This window comes from Rhineura floridana, chromosome 7 (genome assembly GCF_030035675.1).
Source record: "Rhineura floridana isolate rRhiFlo1 chromosome 7, rRhiFlo1.hap2, whole genome shotgun sequence".
NCBI lineage: Eukaryota > Metazoa > Chordata > Lepidosauria > Squamata > Rhineuridae > Rhineura > Rhineura floridana.
Window position 1 is genome coordinate 139,586,667 of NC_084486.1, and position 19,056 is coordinate 139,605,722.

The following is a 19,056-nucleotide window of genomic DNA, read 5'->3' on the forward strand; positions in this document are numbered from 1 at the left end:
AGTTACGACAATTAAAAAGCCTTCAAGCTTTAGTAATGTTTTGGTAATATGCAAATTTATTTTAAGTTGAATCAATTAAAACAGGTGATTAATCAACTACAAATCTATTAATATGCATGCCTGTTTCTGAGGTTTTGTCACATTCTAGTGTCCCAGTCTAGCACAATCAAGAAAAAAAAAGCTCTAGCTGTGGAGATGGGGTGAGAGATGGGAAGATGAGGGATGCTTGGTTCTCAGTTATTCTCACTCTTTGGGTTGTAACCAAAAGTTCACTTCCTCCAGATGGAACCTTAGGAGACACGGGAAACAGTTGTAATGATTCTTGTGAGGAAACCAAAAGCACCCTCCCCAAATTCCCTGTAATAAATACATATTCCTATCTTTTCCTGGAATACCCCTTTTGAGATAATTTCCTTTCCCCCCCCCTTTCTTTTCCAGGTTGTTACCTTGATTAGACATTTGAACTTCAGCCAGCTCCGCTAACCTTGGAAATAAATATGTTGAACATGATAATAGGTTTAGATCTTTGGAGTGAAGATTCAAACATAATGATTTTACAGAGTTGAAAAACACTTCATGTTAAGAAGACTGTAGCAATGTTTCTAGATTATATCAAAGACCCACATCTTTGTATTGTACAACATGAGGTTAACAGAACTTCCAATAATGTAATCATCATGTGAAGTAGAAGGCTGTGTAGGATCTGCCGATCCAAGAGAATAAGAGGCTGCAGGTATGTAGAATTTGTTCTATATTTACAGTTTCTCATTCCCATTCACAGATTAGCAGAAGATCTTGCAGAAGATTGTTTATCTCGGAGACAAAAAGTTGAATTAAAATGTTTTATTTGTGTTTCTCCTAGATGCAAAGTGAAGAACACTTTGCATATTGTAAATACAATACAATAACTAGGAAATATTTCTAAAGATGCTTTGTGCTGATTTGAAGCACTGGAAATAAGCTTCAAGGTTTTGAGACCTGTTTCCAAGGAATCCTTTCAAATCTTGATGCCATGACAACTTGCTTACATTAGCCATTAACAAAGACTGTCAACAAGAATAACATAGAGTTTGAATATGAGAGCAAAGTCTTAGTTGGGCAGGATCCAGAAATACATTTGACATCTTCTTTCCTTTTTGGTTAAATGTAGAATTATTTCATCCTGAATTTCACTTCTGCAATGGGACCCTGATCCTACATATATTTATTGGGATAAACTCCAATAAGTTTAGTGGAACACTATGTGTTTAGAATAGCACATATGTTGTTTAGAACACTTGCCCCTTCTTTTCTTTATATGCTATTCTTGCTGATTAAGTTGATGTTTTGTACCTGGTGGATTCTCCACTTCTGCAGATGCTGCAGGTAACATTGGTAGGAGTAAACCACATTTAGTCTAGTTTTATATACTAGCAGTAATAAATACTTGGCAATTGTGCACCTTCTTCTGCTTGTTTAATTTATCTAGAAACAAGTGGAAACTCCTGTTGACAGCTTTTTTTGTTGTTAATTTTTTAAACATGTGGCTTCAGTTAACATCTGCTTCAAGGAAAAGGAGAGCAGGGTGGACAAGAAGTGCAGGTTTTTAAAACCCTCTCCTGGATATTTTATGTAAGATGTAGGTATCTCAGTGAATTTTAGAATATTGTGGACCAGTTTTGCGGCATTTATTAGCAAGGAAATTAAGAGCAAATTTGCAAACCTGAATGAATGGTAATTTCATTAGGAGTGCTGTACAATGTCTTTACCTTTATACGGTATACCTCCCTGATATCTCTGCAAAGGGTGGTATAAAATCGTTTTAATAAATAAATAAAAATAGTCCCTAGAAGTAACGTTCGACTACTTATATACATCTTCCAGTACATTTTCTTCAAATTCTAAATGTGGGATATTGAGGTTATAAAGACATACAGCTAGGATAGCATTAAAGGGTATCTAACTTTTTGGCATCAAAGTGTTTGTAGAAGTATTGGATTGTATCCAAACTAAGGTCATTGAACTTAGTTCCCATTGAAATCAATGGGGATTCACTTAGTCGTAACTAATCTGTCCCATTGACTTCACTGGGATCTAAGTTCAACTAATTTATTTGGATCCAACCCATTCTCTTTCTCTCTGCTCCTCACTAAAAAGGACTGTCTTTATATACTCAGGTTTGCCAAATCTATAATCCCTTCTGTTCAAAAACTCTGGCTGTCAGCTGTATTTAAAAGACCTGTGTTTTTAATATTCCTTCTTTCCAAAAATCTACGTTCTGGAGGCGTGCTTCCATGTGTCAGCAAAATAAATGTATACACATTCTAAGTACAATCTCTTGCCATTTCCTGAAGAAGAAAAGCACAAATGCCAGATGCTATTTTGATCTAACTGCTCTAAAATGGGATACTTGAATTGCCTGCTTCTTCAAATAAAAAGAAAATGAGCGTGCTTTCTAGATTTAACTGTGCAATGCTACTTTTAAATTGCCAGACAAACTTTCTTCCTTTGCAGCTGAGTTTTGAAAAGGCATATCTAATGTTTTAACTCTGGGTCAACCTGCTGCAATGCCAGGAAATGGCTAATTGCCCAGTGTTGGGAGATTTGTGGAGGGGGCACAATACCAAAATCACATGCACACAGAAACTAACCCAAAAGAGGAAGAGATTCTCCTGACAAAGATTTTATTGAAAAATGATGTTTTCAACTTAATAAACACTTCTTGTTGTATCTGCTTGAGGATCACTTTCTTGCCTTTTTCTTTTTTAATTTTTATATTTATGCTATCCTTCCTCCAAGAAGCTTACAATAGCATACAAGATTCTTCCCCTCATGCACACACATTTTATCATTATGACAACACTGTGAGGTATGTTAGGCTGAGAAATGGTGGCTAGACCAAGGTCCCCCAGAAAGTTATGTGACTGGGTGGGTGGGGGGATTTTAACCTGGGTTTCCCCATTCATAGGTGAACATTATTATTTATATATTTTATTTATATCCCGCCCTTCCAGCTGGAGCCCAGGGTGGCAAACAGAAATGCTAAAAACACTTTAAAACATCATAAAAAGACCTTAAAATACATTAAAACAAAACATTAAAAACATAAAACACATTAACGACAACATATAAAAAACAATCCTAACGCAGACGCAGATGCATTAATTAAACATTACACTACACAGGCACTCTCATGTTTTGTTTTGTTTTTAGGAAAATGCAGACTTAGAAATCTGCAAATTTGATTTGCAAAAAATGGCCCATGGGGAAAAGAGTTAAGCATCCTCTCACCCCTCAACACCACTGTTGAGGTCAAAATCTCATCTAGCTGCTTTGCCATCAGTACGGGGAGAGATGCTGGATGCCACAGATCACCATATTTTTTCCTATGCAGATAAGAAAACAGCTGTGAAGAGAGGTTGATTAGCAAAACCCAGAAAAATGTTGCACAATCCAGTTCACAGCTCCACCTGCATTTTCATTTAGAAAAGGGAAGAGAGTCATGGATCTCTGGTGTCACATGTAATTTGTTCCTCAGACTGACATACCCATTTTTGGGGGGGGGGGAAAGTGTATACAAAGCTTCAGAATAATAAAAACTGAGAAACTTAATAGACCTGGCTTTTCCCCATACATCCATGATTTTGATTCATTGGTGGGTTTGTTTGTTTTTATTTCACAGCCTAGGATGTCTTTGCAGGCATGATGACTACATATTTTAAAGAAAGGTAGCATTTTCAGGAAAATAAGGGTTCTACAGAAAGTGCCTATGGGGTTGCTTGCTGCCTGCGCCTTGCCTGAGACAAGTGCCATTTTTCTAAGATTTCATATGAAGTGCTGCTAACTTACAATTCTAGGATTCTGAACATGCAGCAGCACAGCAAAATACTGTAGGCTTCCTGCCACTCTTAACTTGAGTAGTGGGGAAACCATATGTCAGTGGAAAGAGTCGCCTTGAGATTTGTTCCCCAAAATCCTTTGCATTGAGTAAGTTTTCTGTGGTGGTGGTGTTATCATTATTTATTAAATTTATATCCCAGCCTTCCTCTCATTAGGATCCCAGGGTGGCAAATGAAAACACTAAAAACGCTATAAAACATCATAAAAACCGACATTAAAATATATTAAAACAAAACATCTTTCAAAATATATCAAAACATCTTTTTTAAAAAAAAGTTTTAAAAAATCTTAAAAAGCAATTCCAACACAGACTGACTTAAGAGGACTAAAATAAAATCCTGTGAGTGAAGTTCAGAGTGGCTCAAAAGATCTCTTATCATATAGCCAAAGATCTGGAATAGCAAAAGCTATGGTGTTTACTTACAAGATTTTTGTGTCACTTGTTTAGAAGCAATTTGGAGATTCTGCTAAAAAAGGCAAATACTGCTAAGCTCTGAATGGTTGGAAATTTGCTTCATTATGATGCGAAGTGTCTTGCATTTGTAGTAAAACCTTCACAAAGAAGGCTAGGCACAGTTAGAAAAAAACACTTTTCTTCTTTCTACTCAGACAGCCAGGTAGCTTTTTGTCATTCAGGGAAGGGATTCTTTGGCGAGGGGGGATGATAAAAGGTACAGGCAAGAATGTGTCATGGCAATTTGGCTGTAGCCCAGCTTTTGTCCTAGGATCTGTTTGTGGCATGCCACATCATGGCTAGAGCCATGTTATCTCTCACCTCTGGCAAGCAGCCTGTGTACCTGGCAGCCCTGCCTGCTTGTTCTACTAAGCCCTGCCTGAGACATCCAGCCAAGCTTGATAGCTGCTGATATTTCCATCTCCTCCTCTTCCTTTTATTTGCCTTTGTCTCCCAATGTTTGACAGGTATAGGTATTTTAGGCCTGTATTGGCCATGCTGAGCAAAGCAAATGTAATGAGTTTATCATTATGAATGTGCTTCCGGTCAAAGCTGTCTTGCAGCATAGCTGGACATTTTCTATTAAGTAACAGTTAGTGTGATAACTTTATTATGGGAGATGATGGAAGGGAAGCTGTTTTAGGTTCCCAAGAACATATTGCAAATGAATGTTTTAACATTTATTTTTATTTTCTACATAGTACTGGAAATGTGATTATCACACAGAAATCTGAAGTCATTGCAAAAGTTGCATATATGCTGCTTCAATATTTTTGTTTTTTATTAGGTTTTCTTGCAGGAATCTACAAACTTAGTCTTTTCATAATCTTAAAAGAAGGTACCTAACAAAATGCCTCCAAGACCATCATCTGGTGAACTGTGGGGCATCCACTTGATGCCACCAAGAATCCTAGTAGAGTGTCTTCTACCTAATGGCATGATAGTGACTTTAGAATGCCTCCGTGAGGCCACCCTATTAAATATTAAACACGAACTATTTAAAGAAGCTAGAAAATACCCTCTCTATCAGCTCCTTCAAGATGAGTCATCTTACATTTTTGTAAGTGTTACGCAAGAAGCAGAAAGGGAAGAATTTTTTGATGAAACACGACGACTGTGTGACCTACGACTCTTCCAGCCTTTTCTAAAAGTCATAGAACCTGTAGGCAACAGAGAAGAGAAAATTCTGAATCGAGAAATTGGTGAGTCTTACCAACTGTATTCATTTATTACAAATATTTATAAACTGCTTTATTTAAAATATTTTTATTGTAGTTTTATCATTTGTACAAGGAGTACAAATAAGAAACATACACATTGAATACAGTGGGGTAAAGGAGTAACTTAATACAAGGTACAAAGCATTGAGAAGGATGCATCCATTGAGTCAAGTTAATGAAAGCAGGTGTAGGTTGTATAGAAATAGTGGAGTAGGCACTGTCACATTAGTATATCACATTAGAGGGTCCAGCATTTATTTCCCATGTTTTTATTGTACAGTGCTTCAGGGAATGAAAGGGGTAGAGAATAGGACCCTGGGGTCCAGGATATTTTTGTAAGGGGGGGGAATGGCCTGATGGGGAGGTTATCCAAGAGTATCTGCCCATAAGGGAGGCATGGGGGGGCTTCAATCTTATATACCATTTTTCATTAAATGTATCCTGTTATTTATAAGCCACTTGACAGTCTGAAGACTTTCAGAGTGCTGTACAATTTTTAAGAAATGTAAAGGAAAGTAGTCACAATTTTCTGTCCTTAAAAGTTAAGTGCCCTTCATGCATTCATAGTAAACTATCATGTAATAAAGCCACTACAGGATGAAATTGTGACTGAATGGCCCTTCACAGTGTTTTGGTTGTGTGACAATGCCAGCACATCATATCAGAAACTGCAAGATTGTCATCAAGAGAACATGATTACATATTCATTGAGCTCTTAACACAGTTATCTGTGATCTTGCTTTTGGTTAAAACATGCTCATAATTTAGGATATGATCGTTGTTGAAGAAGGTCAGTGTGGGGCATGCAGGTATTTCACATAAATATAAGAAGTCCAGTGACAAAAATTTTCAGGGGCCTCATCATTTATAATCTGGAGCTAACAGTGGGATATAAAATACTCAACCCATGCTGTACATATTTAGGCATTTGAGCTTTTCATGCACATCTCTGATGTGAAAATGATTATTAGTTTAATAATAAAAGCAATTGAGTTAGCAATATCTTTTTTTTTACTAGAATCAGAAAATCTTGTTACCACATTTGCTTGATTTGCAGTCTAGTATGTTGCTATTGCAGCCAAAGAAGCAGATACCAGGGGCAGGGGGAAGGGGCGATTGCAGAGGAAAAAGGCAAGGCAAAGAGTAGATTTCCTCTCCCATCCATGCTTGAAGGCTCCACAGACCCAGCTGTGCTTTGCTTTGTGTTTTACTCTGTATTTCTCATTTAATGATGTATTAACTGACTGCAATTTCTGATATGCTTTTATCTGATTTTATTGTGACATGGCATACTTGATGGGATTAGATTTTTTTTTATCATGAATTTTGTAATTATTAGCCACTATGGGTATTTTTATGTAAAGGTGAAATATAAATAAACAAACTTTGGTGACAGCCATTGCAACACTTTTGTTTTACCTGGGGAAAGTGTTATTTAAGCGCCATAACATCTCTAATCTTACCCACCTGGGTCAGCAGAATGGCTGGGGTAGGTTCAGAGGCAGCTTTGTTGAAGCAGACCCTTGGAGTCGAGTTATGGGGACAGTTGATGTAGCAGACCTGTTGTTTAAGCCAGAATGAGCTGAGCTCAAAGCAGAAGCTCTGCAACAGGTTTCTTGTGGCAAGAGTGGGTGGAGGGCAGGGTGACAGGAAACTGCACTTTGAGGATTCACTGTTTCTGACAATATATCAAAGAGAATTTTTCTTTTTTAGGTTTTGCTATTGGCATGCCTGTCTGTGAATTTGACTTGGTTAAGGATCCAGAAGTTCAGGACTTCAGAAGAAACATTCTTAATGTTTGTAAAGAAGCAGTAGATCTGCGAGATGCTAACGCACCCCATAGTAGAGCATTGTATGTCTGTCCCCCAAATATAGAATCTTCACCCGAGTTGCCCAAGCATATATACAGTAAACTTGATAAAGGTAAAAGAAAAGGAAATTTGCTGTATTAGTTCAATGCAATTGCCAGATTGGTGTCAGATGGAACATGTAGTTGCTTGAACAGTGGCATTTAATCCATTTTCAGCTAACTGTTATGCCCATTTCCCTTCAATGAGAGTAACCTGTTCAGTGAAAACATTATTTGCTCAGTTTTTTTTCTTACTTAAGCAATATTACAAAACTTTATTCAGAATTTTTTGTGTCATTATTGAGGATTGCTTAATAAAGTACCAATGAAGCAGTCTCATTCAAGAAACCTGAAGGATAGTATCATTGGGTTATACTGTTCTGTAGCCCTAGGTCACTCCATTGCTCTGTTCCCACCCAACTCTTTTCCCTCCATGTAAAACATGGTTTGGTGGAGCAAGAAGATGAATCCATAGCTTGTTTTTCAGTCCTAAAGACCTGCATAGCCTGGATAGAGAGTGCTAAATTGTGTTTTGGATCTTTTTTCTATCTTTAGTTGTGTGGATGCTGATTCCTGATGTAACCTGACATAGTTTCCTTCTGTTCCAGGACAAATAATAGTAGTGATATGGGTAATAGTCTCCCCCAACAATGACAAACAGAAGTACACCTTAAAAATAAATCATGATTATGTGCCAGAACAAGTAATTGCTGAAGCAATCAGGAAAAAAACACGAAGTATGTTGCTATCATCGGAACAGCTAAAACTCTGTGTGTTGGAGTACCAGGGGAAGTATATTTTAAAAGTATGTGGTTGTGATGAATATTTGCTAGAAAAACATCCCCTGAGTCAGTATAAGGTGAGTAAATAGCTTGTTAATTCTGGAATTTAATGCTTCCTGTTAGAGTTAGATGTCATGTACAGTTCAAGGCTTGGAAAAGAGGGATCTGCATAAGAAAAAGTGCTAAGAAAATGTATGAAGTGCTGAAGCCAGCTTGCCATTTTTATGTAATATTATTTTATGTAATTTGGCAGTTTGTCCTGGGAATGTTAACGGGCAATATTCGACCAGCACGTCCCATACATCCCATCAGTGCAAGGATTTTGTTTGCGCAAAGGGACTTCTCCCTCTCCTCCACACAGGCAGAGGAGGGAGGAAGTCGTGTTATCAAGTAGAAATCCTTGTACTGACAGGACCTTTATGTAGTGCTATGTTGGATACAACCCATACATACTGTATTCTCCTTTCAATGTGATTAACATATTGTAATGTATAAATGAACATTGAAATGAATTACTTTCCAGTTTTAGACTGATCTATCTTCTCCTGTAGCTAGTAACTTCTAATTGGATGCTTGCAAACAAGAGCTTTTGTAGTGTCTTCTGTGAGACTTGCAAAATAGAGCTTGAATTAGGACCACATCCCAGCACTAGAGCAGGGGCCTGGGGAGAGGGAACCACTTATGCCAGGGCTAGGACTGTAGGGCTGCATCCCTGTGCTCTTCCGCATCTGCAGACAAGTGCAGATTTTAGTGTCTTGTTTTGGATGTGGTCAGAAATTACAGATTACTTGTTAGAATGTTAAGAGCAAGTCTGCAGTCCTAAGCATAGTTAAAGTCTGCAGTCCTAAGCATAGTTAGATGGTAATCTGCCTTGTTGAAGTCGATGGACTCGCAGCCCAATGTATGTTTATTTGGAGATAAACAGGAAATCTTTTAAAGGGGAACAAGGGAGGGACTCTCAAATATTCAATTCTCAATTCAAGGAGAAGGACATTTAAACTTGTAGAGACTGATAATCCTGAAGCAGCTTTTATGGATACGTCTTACTTTAATGGCATGATGCAAATCATGTGATAGGATTATACCTATGTGTATGCTCATAGGGTAAAATCCAGTGATGTCTGTCTACTAGCAGAACAGACACTGTTGGCAGAATGGATATTCTGTGCCCCACCCCTGTGCATCCCCTAAAATCTACCGTGGAGGTTTTGGGGACAGGTGTTTAGGCAGCATAAAGGGCTGGAGAGAGTCCTATTGTACAACTGGAAGTTTGTTTGTGTGACTTTGGATGTCACCCATAGTGCATTCTAAAATAAGTTCATTTGATTGAATACTTTTATACTGCTAAATAAAACTATAATTCAGAAACAACAAAACTTTCACTACCAAAAAGTGTACATTTGTTTCTCCCCGCACTGTCTTTCTTTTTCCTTCAAATTGAAAATATAGGGAATATGAATATACTGTAGTTAGTAAGGAAACTATATGTGGCATTTTTTCCCTAACTACCAGTTCAAAAAGGTGATTTTATCTCTTGTTTGGAATTCCTTGTAAATATCTGCTACTAGAGTAACGTGTTAGTACTGCAAATCTTGCGTGCCAGCTTCATTAAACACTTATACTGTGGTGCGTACTTGGTCTTGAGTAGCCAAATGTTAACAATGCTAGCATTGTAATCTTTGCAGTTTATCCACAATGCTACAAAGAGCAGCATCCAGTGCAATAATTGTGTTTTCTCCGCCTATTTCAGTACATCCGGAGCTGTATCATGCTTGGTCGAATGCCCAATTTGATGCTGATGGCTAAGGAAAGTCTTTACACCCAGCTGCCATTGGATACCTTTACAATGCCATCTTATTCTAGGCGTATCTCTACAGCTACACCATACATGAATGGAGAAGCTTCAGCCAAATCCCTCTGGGTTATTAACAGTCATCTCAGAATAAAGATCCTCTGTGCTACCTATGTAAATGTAAACATTCGAGACATTGACAAGGTAAAAATAAACTCTGTGTTTGGATTTGATTTGAGTGCACGATCTTGTTTCTGATGAGTAATGCTTAAATGCTAAGGTTTTTGTATTTCTACATTACCAGCCAGGGTCCATCAAACACTGAAGTATGTCTGGCTATGGCTTTCATGTGGACAACCTGGTTGAAAATGAATCCCAACAGAAATGAAGTAGTGTAGTAAGCTTTCTGTTCAGGATGGCAGGCACACTTATCATCAAGCTTTGTCCACTTGTAGTGGTCCAGGTTCACAGCTCGGGTTGCCTACAAGTGGCTGTTCATAGTTACAGAATTCTGTTCCTCTGGAGACTCTAAAAAAACACATTTGTATTTGAACTGGCTTTGGAATTAATCTGAGTTTTGGAACTGGCTTTGGAATTAATCTGAGTTGTGGACAAAAAAGATAGAATAAGAATAATATAAGAAGAACTCTGCTGAATCAAGCCAAAGGCCCATCTAGTCCAACAACCTGTTCTCACAGTGGCCAACCAGATGTCTATGGGAAACTGGCAAGCAGGAACAAAGTGCCAAGCACTCTTGCCACTTGTGATTCCTAGCAACAGGTGTTCAAAGGCACACTATGTCCGACAGTGGAGGTAGAGCATAGCTGTTATGACTAGAAGCCGTCAATAGCTATCCTCCATGAATTTGTCTTTTAAAGCCATCCAAGTTGGTTGCCATCACTACATCCTGTGAGAGCAAATTCTGTAGTTTAACTTCACACTATATTTTATGCTATGGTATATAAACAATTTATATTTGTTATTCAAAAGGCAAATTCTTTAAAAATGTCACTGTTCATTTCTGGAAAACCTAAACAATAAAGAATAGATTTTTCATCTCTGTGATCCTATCAGCTATGATTTAAACCTGTGATGCATTAATTGCATTAAACATTAAAAATAAGCGCCTGGTTTCAATCCTACAACAGATGCCTACCCAGGTTATGAAGTTGCCTTTGGTAGCTGAATGAGCTTGTGCTGTTTATCCCTTTTCAGAATGAGACCACTGTTACTGTCAAATCATTATGGACTAGATTCTATATCTATATAACCTGTCTCGGCATTCTTCTGCACATTTTTATTGTTCGCTTTTAGTCCTCAAATGGAATGGTCTGTCTGTCTGTATCTCTGTGTGCGTGTGCGCGCGCATGAGCATGTGTGTGTGTATTACATATATATATATGGGGTTATTCTTTGCTTTCCTTTTGCATTTTACATATAAGCAGTGTTCTTGCTGTAAACTCGGGGCATTGTTGTTGTCAGTCATATCTCATTTGAGGACTCTCTGTCAAATAAATAACTTCCCTTTGTGGGCATTTACATATATTGGACAAAAAATAAGTTGCACCCTGATCTTTGTGAAATTGATACTTATCTTGTAACTCCTATTTTATAGTTACCAGTATAGTTATGTTTGTAAACATACTATTTTCAGATCTATGTCCGAACTGGTATCTACCATGGAGGAGAGCCATTATGTGATAATGTGAATACTCAGAGAGTACCTTGCTCCAATCCCAGGTAAAGAATAGCATTAAAACAATGAAATGAAACCTGATATTCAGGTTTCTAGAATTTTATTAACAGAGCAAACCAAATTTTTAATAGCTTGGTCAAATTGTGGGAGGTACCCAAGACAGTCTAAAACCACTTTTATATCAGTCATGGAGAGACTGGTGGCATCCACTTGTATGAACCGTATTCTGAATTTTTAAAATGAAGACTATGATGATGTTTCATTTTACATGTGTTTGTCCAATTTTGACCCACTAATTCAGATTAGCAAATCAGGTGAGTGGTTAGCTTTCATTGCAACAATTTGACCCTATCTCAACAAGAAACCAAAGTTAGTCTTTCCTTCATGACTAGTAAAAGGATTGAACCCTTTTATATGATGTATATTAATGGGTAATTAGCCATTCTGGGCTTTAAAAGATAAAAAATTAAAATTTAAATGTCAGTGCTGTTCATTAATACATATGTATATACTATTCTCATGATATATATATTTACTCCATAAGAGGGCAGTGAGAAACAGAATTAGCTTGATTAACTTCACCAAGAAGAACCAGGGTGTTAGATCTAGATTAGTTCATTCTAATTTAGTGAAAAATTTAGAGCAAGGATTCCCATTGTGGTGCCCACAAGATGTTGTGGGCTACAACTCCCATCAGCCCCAGCCAGCATGGCTAATGGACAAGGACGATGGGACTTGTGACTGACAATTCTGTAAGTGAATTACACATTGTCTGAAGCAGTAGTTTGTTTTCTCTCTCTTGAATCTACTGTCAATTTATTTGGGTAACCCCGAGTTCTGATATGATGAGAGAGGGACAGAATTTTCTATCCATGTAATTTTGTAAGCATCTACCATTTCCCATCCTGAAACTGCATGTTGTCCCATTTTCAAATGTGGTACATTATTGCCATGTTGTATTTCTGGTAGCAAAGTGCCAAAAAAGAGGCAAGGCTAAATTACCAGATATAGACCTGGTTTGTCACTTTATATGATACAGCTATTGGTGGTCTCTAGCTCCCAAGCAATTATTTGTGCTGAATAAAAGCTGAATAACCACTTGGGTAACTACAATTTTCTTAACTACTGTGTAAGGCTAAGTGATCACCAATGATGAGAAATAAAGCCAAATGATCATCTAAAACATGACCTTGATGGCACCTGCAGTGTGATACTTCCAAGTGGTTCACAGTTCTGTAAAGATATATCATGAAGAATGTATGAGTTTCTTTAGCAATATTGGCTTTGAGAGTCTTGTCAAAAGCCCTAAAAGTATACTTGGACAATGACCATTAGCAGAGATTACTATAATGGACCTCTGTCCAAATATTCTATTTTTATACAATTATTTTCTTTGGCAATACTTTACACAATTGACTGCCTCCTTCTGGAGCTGGAGCTTTACCTCAAGTATCACTCTGTTGTATGTAGTGTAGGTGCACTATGGTCAGCTGCCTGTTCTGAATTCTTATGCCTTAAGAGTGTGCTATCTGTAATACTTTTCTCCCGATAGGCATAGGCTGGGAAGAACTATTCCATGTACCCTAAACTCATACTTTTATAATAACACAGAAAATTCTGGCCAGTTGGAAAATTCCTTGGGAGAGATCTAGTCTTCTGATGAGTTCAGGGGTCGTGTTCCAATAAATCTGGAACTCTTGCCCCTTCCCCCACTTTAAAACCTTTTTTTAATTGTGTAGGATGTCTGGGTACCCTGCAAATTGCAGTGTTAATGAGACCCCAGCCACCCAGTTTCTTAATATCCAAGAGGCATCTACTTATAAGCTAATATATGCAAATTTTATGGAAATTTGTGACATGGGCCTATGCTTTGAAACCTTTAAGTCCTTTTAGCAACACCCCTTGATGAGCCAGCAGAGGTCAGGATGGCCAGGAACTTTAGCACTGCCCTGCCAGATCAGACAAAGTATTTGAACATGACCTTCAAGTAACTAGTAAATCACAATGTTCAAGAGGCCTGACTTCAGATAATTGCTTTACAATATTATACAGCCACAAGAGTGGCTGTATACTATAGTCAGCAGGGATTTTTCACATTCCGCAATGTTAAATGGAAAATATCCCCCCATGCCATTCTGAGGCTTCCCGTAAGCTCATTTCAAAACAAACCCTTACAAAACTTATAGTTCTGAACTCAGAAATGCTTGCTTAACAACCCTGTCAATTTTCATGGCAATACACAAAACAGAGAGAATCGAGAGTTCAAAGTCTAAAAAGAGAGAAAAAAACTCAGCCCTTTTGGACTTTTTTCTGCGAGTTCTCATAATCTGTTGAAATTCATTAAAAATCAGCCATGTTCACAGAGTACCTGTAATCCTAATACTGACCTTGCCCCATACTCTGACCTTCATCTACTGCAGTTTAAAAGTTTTAAACAATACCTGGTTGATTTTTAATTAATTTAAGAAAGTTTGGCTGGAAGCCTATTATAACGTGGGGCATGCTCAGTAAGGACCAACTGTCAGTGTTCTAAAAGCCTCACAGCTGCTGGGCTTGGCTAATCAGAGGGCCACACCCACACCAGACTTGATTTCACTTGAGACAGTCATGGCTTCCCTCAAAGAATCCTGGGAAGTGTAGTTTGTGAAGGGTGCTGACAGGAGACTCCTATTCCCCTGAGAGAATGGTTTAACAGTCAGCCACTCTGATTAAAGGTCTGTGAGAGGAACAGGGCGTCTCCTAGCAACTCTCATCACCCTTCACTAACTATACTTCCCAGGATTCTTTGAGAGAAGCCATGATTGGCTTTGAGCCATGGCTTTGAGAGAAGCCATGATAAATTGTTTTAAATTGTTTTTAAAAGATGTGTTTTTAAATTTGTATATTTGTTTTTAATGTTTTTAGTTATTGTAAACCGCCCAGAGAGCTTCGGCTATGGGGCGGTATATAAATACACTAAATAAATAGATAAATAAATAATCATTGTCCAAAGTGTAATAGAGGCCTGGTGTGGATGTGGCCAGGGACAGCTTTGTTTTAAATTTGGGTGGGAGGTAGGGTTGCCAGGTTCAGGGCCTGAGACTGATCCTGTATCTTTAGGAGAAGAGAAAGTCAGCCAAGTGCCAGTGTTCTTGCAACATTGTAATGGGAAAAACCACAAGGTAGAATTGTCCCTTCCCTCTGCCCAACTATGAAAGATACAGAAGACATCTTAGTTGGCAGGCCCAGCCTGGTCAGTTTTACCTATCCTAATCATGATTGCATCCAATTCAACTCAATAATCATACAAATGATCAGACCTGCCTTTTCCCTCCTTCCCCTTTCCTCTCCCTTTCTCCTCCCCTCTTCCTTCTTCAGCCTTCCCTGCCCACTCCAGCCCTCCGTCCCTCCCCCCCAGTCAGTTTTACCTATCCTAAGCATGATTGCACGGGAGTAATCTTCTTAACTTTTTAAATCTTTTAATCTGTATTTTAATTTTTGTAGTATTTATTTTGTTTTTGCTGTGCTTTTCGTTGTTTGTTTGTATATGTTTTTGTATTTTTATTATGATATATTGTATTTTATTTTGTTTGTTCACCGCCCTGAGAGCTATTTCGCTAAGGGCGGTATATAAATTGAAATAATAAATAAATAAATAAATAATCCCACTGAACTCAATAAACATGCAAACGACCACATCTGTCCTTCTCCCCTCCCCCTCCTGCCTGCGCCCATCCCAGTCCTCCCCTCTGCCTTTCCACCCCTCCCTCCTCCCCCTCCTCCCTTCCCCATCCCCTGTGGTCAGTTTCACCTATCCTAAGCATGATTGCCTGGTGTGTGTGTGTAAATCCCACTTAACTCAATAAGCATGCAAATGATCAATCCATTCTCAGCAAACTTGCACAGGATCCCATTTCTTACCTCCCGCATTAAAAAGCAGGGAAATTCACTAATAGGCAAAAAACCTTGCGGTTTAAGAATGTACCTATAGCCCACAGATATTTCTACCAAACTTTAAAAAGCAGGGAAATTGGGCAGCTATAGTGAATGCACCAGGGGAGCAGGAGACCTGAACTCCTCTCTGAGATATTGGACTGCCCTACAAAGTTGTCAAAATGCAAACAAAATTTGGGTTGGTCTTTCACAGTCCAATCCACTTGCTGTGTAGCTTGGAAGAATTTGGTAACGTGCCTCTGAGCATATGGTGAGTGGTGGCAACACCTGTAATCAGCCCAAATAATAGAAAGAAGATATGTGCTGTGGTGATCTTGTTTTAGCAGGGAGGAAGCAACATTATTAAGGCAGTTGATATAGTTCAGATGGTCACTTTAAATATGTCTGATTTACTTTGCAATTTTAGTGAAGTTTTCTATAGGAAATCATTTTCTTTTGCTTTTGTTTCTATGAATATGTGAAGTACAGCAACACTTTGCAAAATTTATACTAAAAAAACTCCAAACATAATTGTGGAATAATGGCACTGACTTCTGCAAAATAGTCTCCAGTGGACCTCAGAAGTGTCTCAATTTGCACAAGATAAAACAGTGGGAGGTGAAATATATTCTAGCAAAATTCTAGGTGTGCTCTATGTTTTTAATTGATCATGAACACCTTGCCTTCAATAAAGTGGTTTAAACATAGCAGGCTGAAAACATGCATCCTCTTTTTTCCAACAACTAGAGTCATTGTTAAAGTAGCAGCCTATTGTAATCAGTCTGATTTTACATTAAACTGCAGTTTCAGGTCCAACTGTTAATGTACCCAAAATAGAAATAGACCATAACCTCCAGTTTGAAACAAAAAAAGGCTATCTTCACCATCATATGACATTGACCAATAAAAAGGCTTTGAAATTAATAACAATAAATTTGACACAGATTTCTAGGATGAATAATGAGGAAAATAAAATGTTCTAGTTTAGATTCTCTGTAGAAACATTAGTAACACAGGAAAGCAGCAAAGTAAGAAGAACACCAACAAACATACAAAAATATAATTCTCCATCTTTGGAGATGGCAGGTGTTGCCACCACTCACCATATGCTCAGAGGCACATGTTACCAAATTCTTCCAAGCTACACAGGAAGTGGGTTGGACTGTGAAAGACCAACCCAAATTGTGTTTGCATTTTGACAACTTTGTAGGGCAGTCCAATATCTCAGAGAGGAGTTCAGGTCTCCTGCTCCCCTGGTGCATTCACTATAGCTGCCCAATTTCCCTGCTTTTTAAAGTTTGGTAGAAATATCTGTGGGCTATAGGTACTACATTCTTAAACCGCAAGGTTTTTTGCCTATTAGTGAATATTTTGTATCTTTTCTTCCTCATTCTGCCTTAAAGTGAGTTTGGAGGTAGAGCTTGTGCATGTACTTGAAATGTAGAATTGTCTCCTGGATGTGCATCCTACATTACATTCTGATATCTTATTCTTCAAGGGATATCATGTTACCAAAACAACAACAAAACAAAACCAAATACCTCAACAGCACTCTAAAAAAACCCAGAAGGCTGACATATAGAAGAGAGGGAAAGACTAGTTTGCTGTTGCCTTAGAGGGTAGGACTTGATCTAATGGCCTTAAATTACAGGGGAGTAGATGCTGCTTGAACATTAGGAGAAACTTTGTGAGGATAACAGCAGTTTGACCATGGAGCCAATTGCCTAGAGCAGCCTTTCCCAACCAGTGTGCCTCCAGATGTTGTTGGACCACAACTCCCATCAGCCTCATCCAGCATTGCCAATGGTCAGGAAAGATGGGAATTGAGGTCCAGCAACATCTGGGGGCACACTGATTGGGAAAGGCTGGCCTAGAGGGATGGTCGGCTCTCCGTCAAGATAGATTTTCAAACAGAGGCTGAACAGCCATCTGTTGGGGGTGCTGTAGCTCCGGATTCCCTGCATAGAGCAGGCTAGATGGCCTTCAAGACTGCTTCCAATGATTCTGTGAAAATTGAATGCCAAACTGGAAAATTCAAGCAAAGATTTACTTACCCAAAATTGCATTAATATTTTTTTATTTGCTATATGATTTTTTAATGCATCTTTACATTGCATTTTTGATTAAAATCTTGGGTCAACTCCCTTTTTATTTTTCTTGCAGGTGGAATGAATGGCTGCAGTATGAGATGCACATTCTTGATCTTCCACGTGCTGCTCGGCTTTGCCTCTCTATTTGTTCCGTTAAAGGGAGAAAGGGTGCAAAGGAGGTAAAGTTCTTGTTGTTAGATATAACAAACACTTGGAATGTAGGGAGAGCAGCTATTTTGAAATTACTCTCCAGTCTTATACTGTGTTGCTCTCTAAACACTTACAGTTTATTTTGCCATCCCATATGTTAGTTTTCAAAAAAGTGCCCCCCCACTTAATTCCTTTATATCTGAGTCTGAAATGTGTTGCTATTAGACGAGACTAAACAGTGATTATTTGCTCTTTTTAAGGAGCACTGCCCATTGGCGTGGGGGAATATTAACATGTTTGATTACACAGACACTCTTGTTTCTGGCAAAATGGCTCTGAATCTGTGGCCTGTACCTCATGGGTTGGAAGACCTGCTAAATCCCATTGGAGTCACTGGATCAAATCCTAATAAGGTAAATAGACATTTCTTGCTAATTCTAGCTTATTTAGAAACAGTTCATTGTGTTAAATCAGGGATTGTCTGAATGAATCCTGATGGTCCTCTGTAAATTAATAAAATATTGTCACAATTTCCTAAATATACTAAGGCCTGGTTCTCACAAACAACAAATGAGATGGTAAACCTATTTAAACTGTAGTATTTCAAGCTATAGGCCCACATAATATTATGCTCTCATGTACAATAATAATAATAAATATCTGAACATGGAAAACTGCCGTGTTGGGAAGAAGAACCTGCCAAAACTCTTCTACCTGATGTGGCAGCTTTCTATGTAGAAATATTTTGTTTGCATAGAGGTGCATGCATGCAGTTATTTCAGCCATTAGTTGCAGTCTGAAATGGCATTGCTGAGGTTGTCAAAATGTGCTACATAATTTCTGGAAATTTTGCCTAGTGACATAAAGCTATTACCTTTCAGTAGCTTGGATGGTTCCACCCATAAAGATGAGGATGGGACTAGTCTCTCTACCGAAGGCATGCACAGAGGGGCCAGACTAAGTTTAGTAGGGATGCAGTTTTCAAGAAAATCCAACATTAGCAAGGCCTTATGATTCTTGATAGCTGGGTTTTTTTCTTGAGAAATAAGATGCTTGTCAGATCCTGTGGCTTTCTTATTTTCAATTGTCACTTGCTATATAAGATAAGGGCTTGGGGCCCATTCAGTCAGACAACTTTTATGATTTCCTGAGTGACCCACTTAAAAAAGAAAAGATATACAACTGGCTAGTAAGGTAATGTGTTTTCACTTTGGCCAAACTAAATTGAACCT

At 38.2% G+C, this 19,056-nt stretch overlaps 1 protein-coding gene across 1 annotated transcript in view; it reads left to right on the plus strand.

The window, feature by feature from the left end:
• PIK3CA (phosphatidylinositol-4,5-bisphosphate 3-kinase catalytic subunit alpha) overlaps positions 1 to 19,056 on the plus strand; it is a 61,263-nt gene that overhangs the window by 26,487 nt on the left and 15,720 nt on the right. Inside the window, exons 2-9 of the mRNA XM_061637360.1 lie at positions 439 to 733; positions 5,121 to 5,535; positions 7,267 to 7,476; positions 8,011 to 8,261; positions 9,935 to 10,180; positions 11,631 to 11,716; positions 17,748 to 17,853; positions 18,085 to 18,237. Coding sequence (XP_061493344.1) covers positions 5,184 to 5,535; positions 7,267 to 7,476; positions 8,011 to 8,261; positions 9,935 to 10,180; positions 11,631 to 11,716; positions 17,748 to 17,853; positions 18,085 to 18,237 — 1,404 coding nt within the window. The 5' untranslated portion in view covers positions 439 to 733; positions 5,121 to 5,183. The remainder of the gene's footprint in view (positions 1 to 438; positions 734 to 5,120; positions 5,536 to 7,266; positions 7,477 to 8,010; positions 8,262 to 9,934; positions 10,181 to 11,630; positions 11,717 to 17,747; positions 17,854 to 18,084; positions 18,238 to 19,056) is intronic.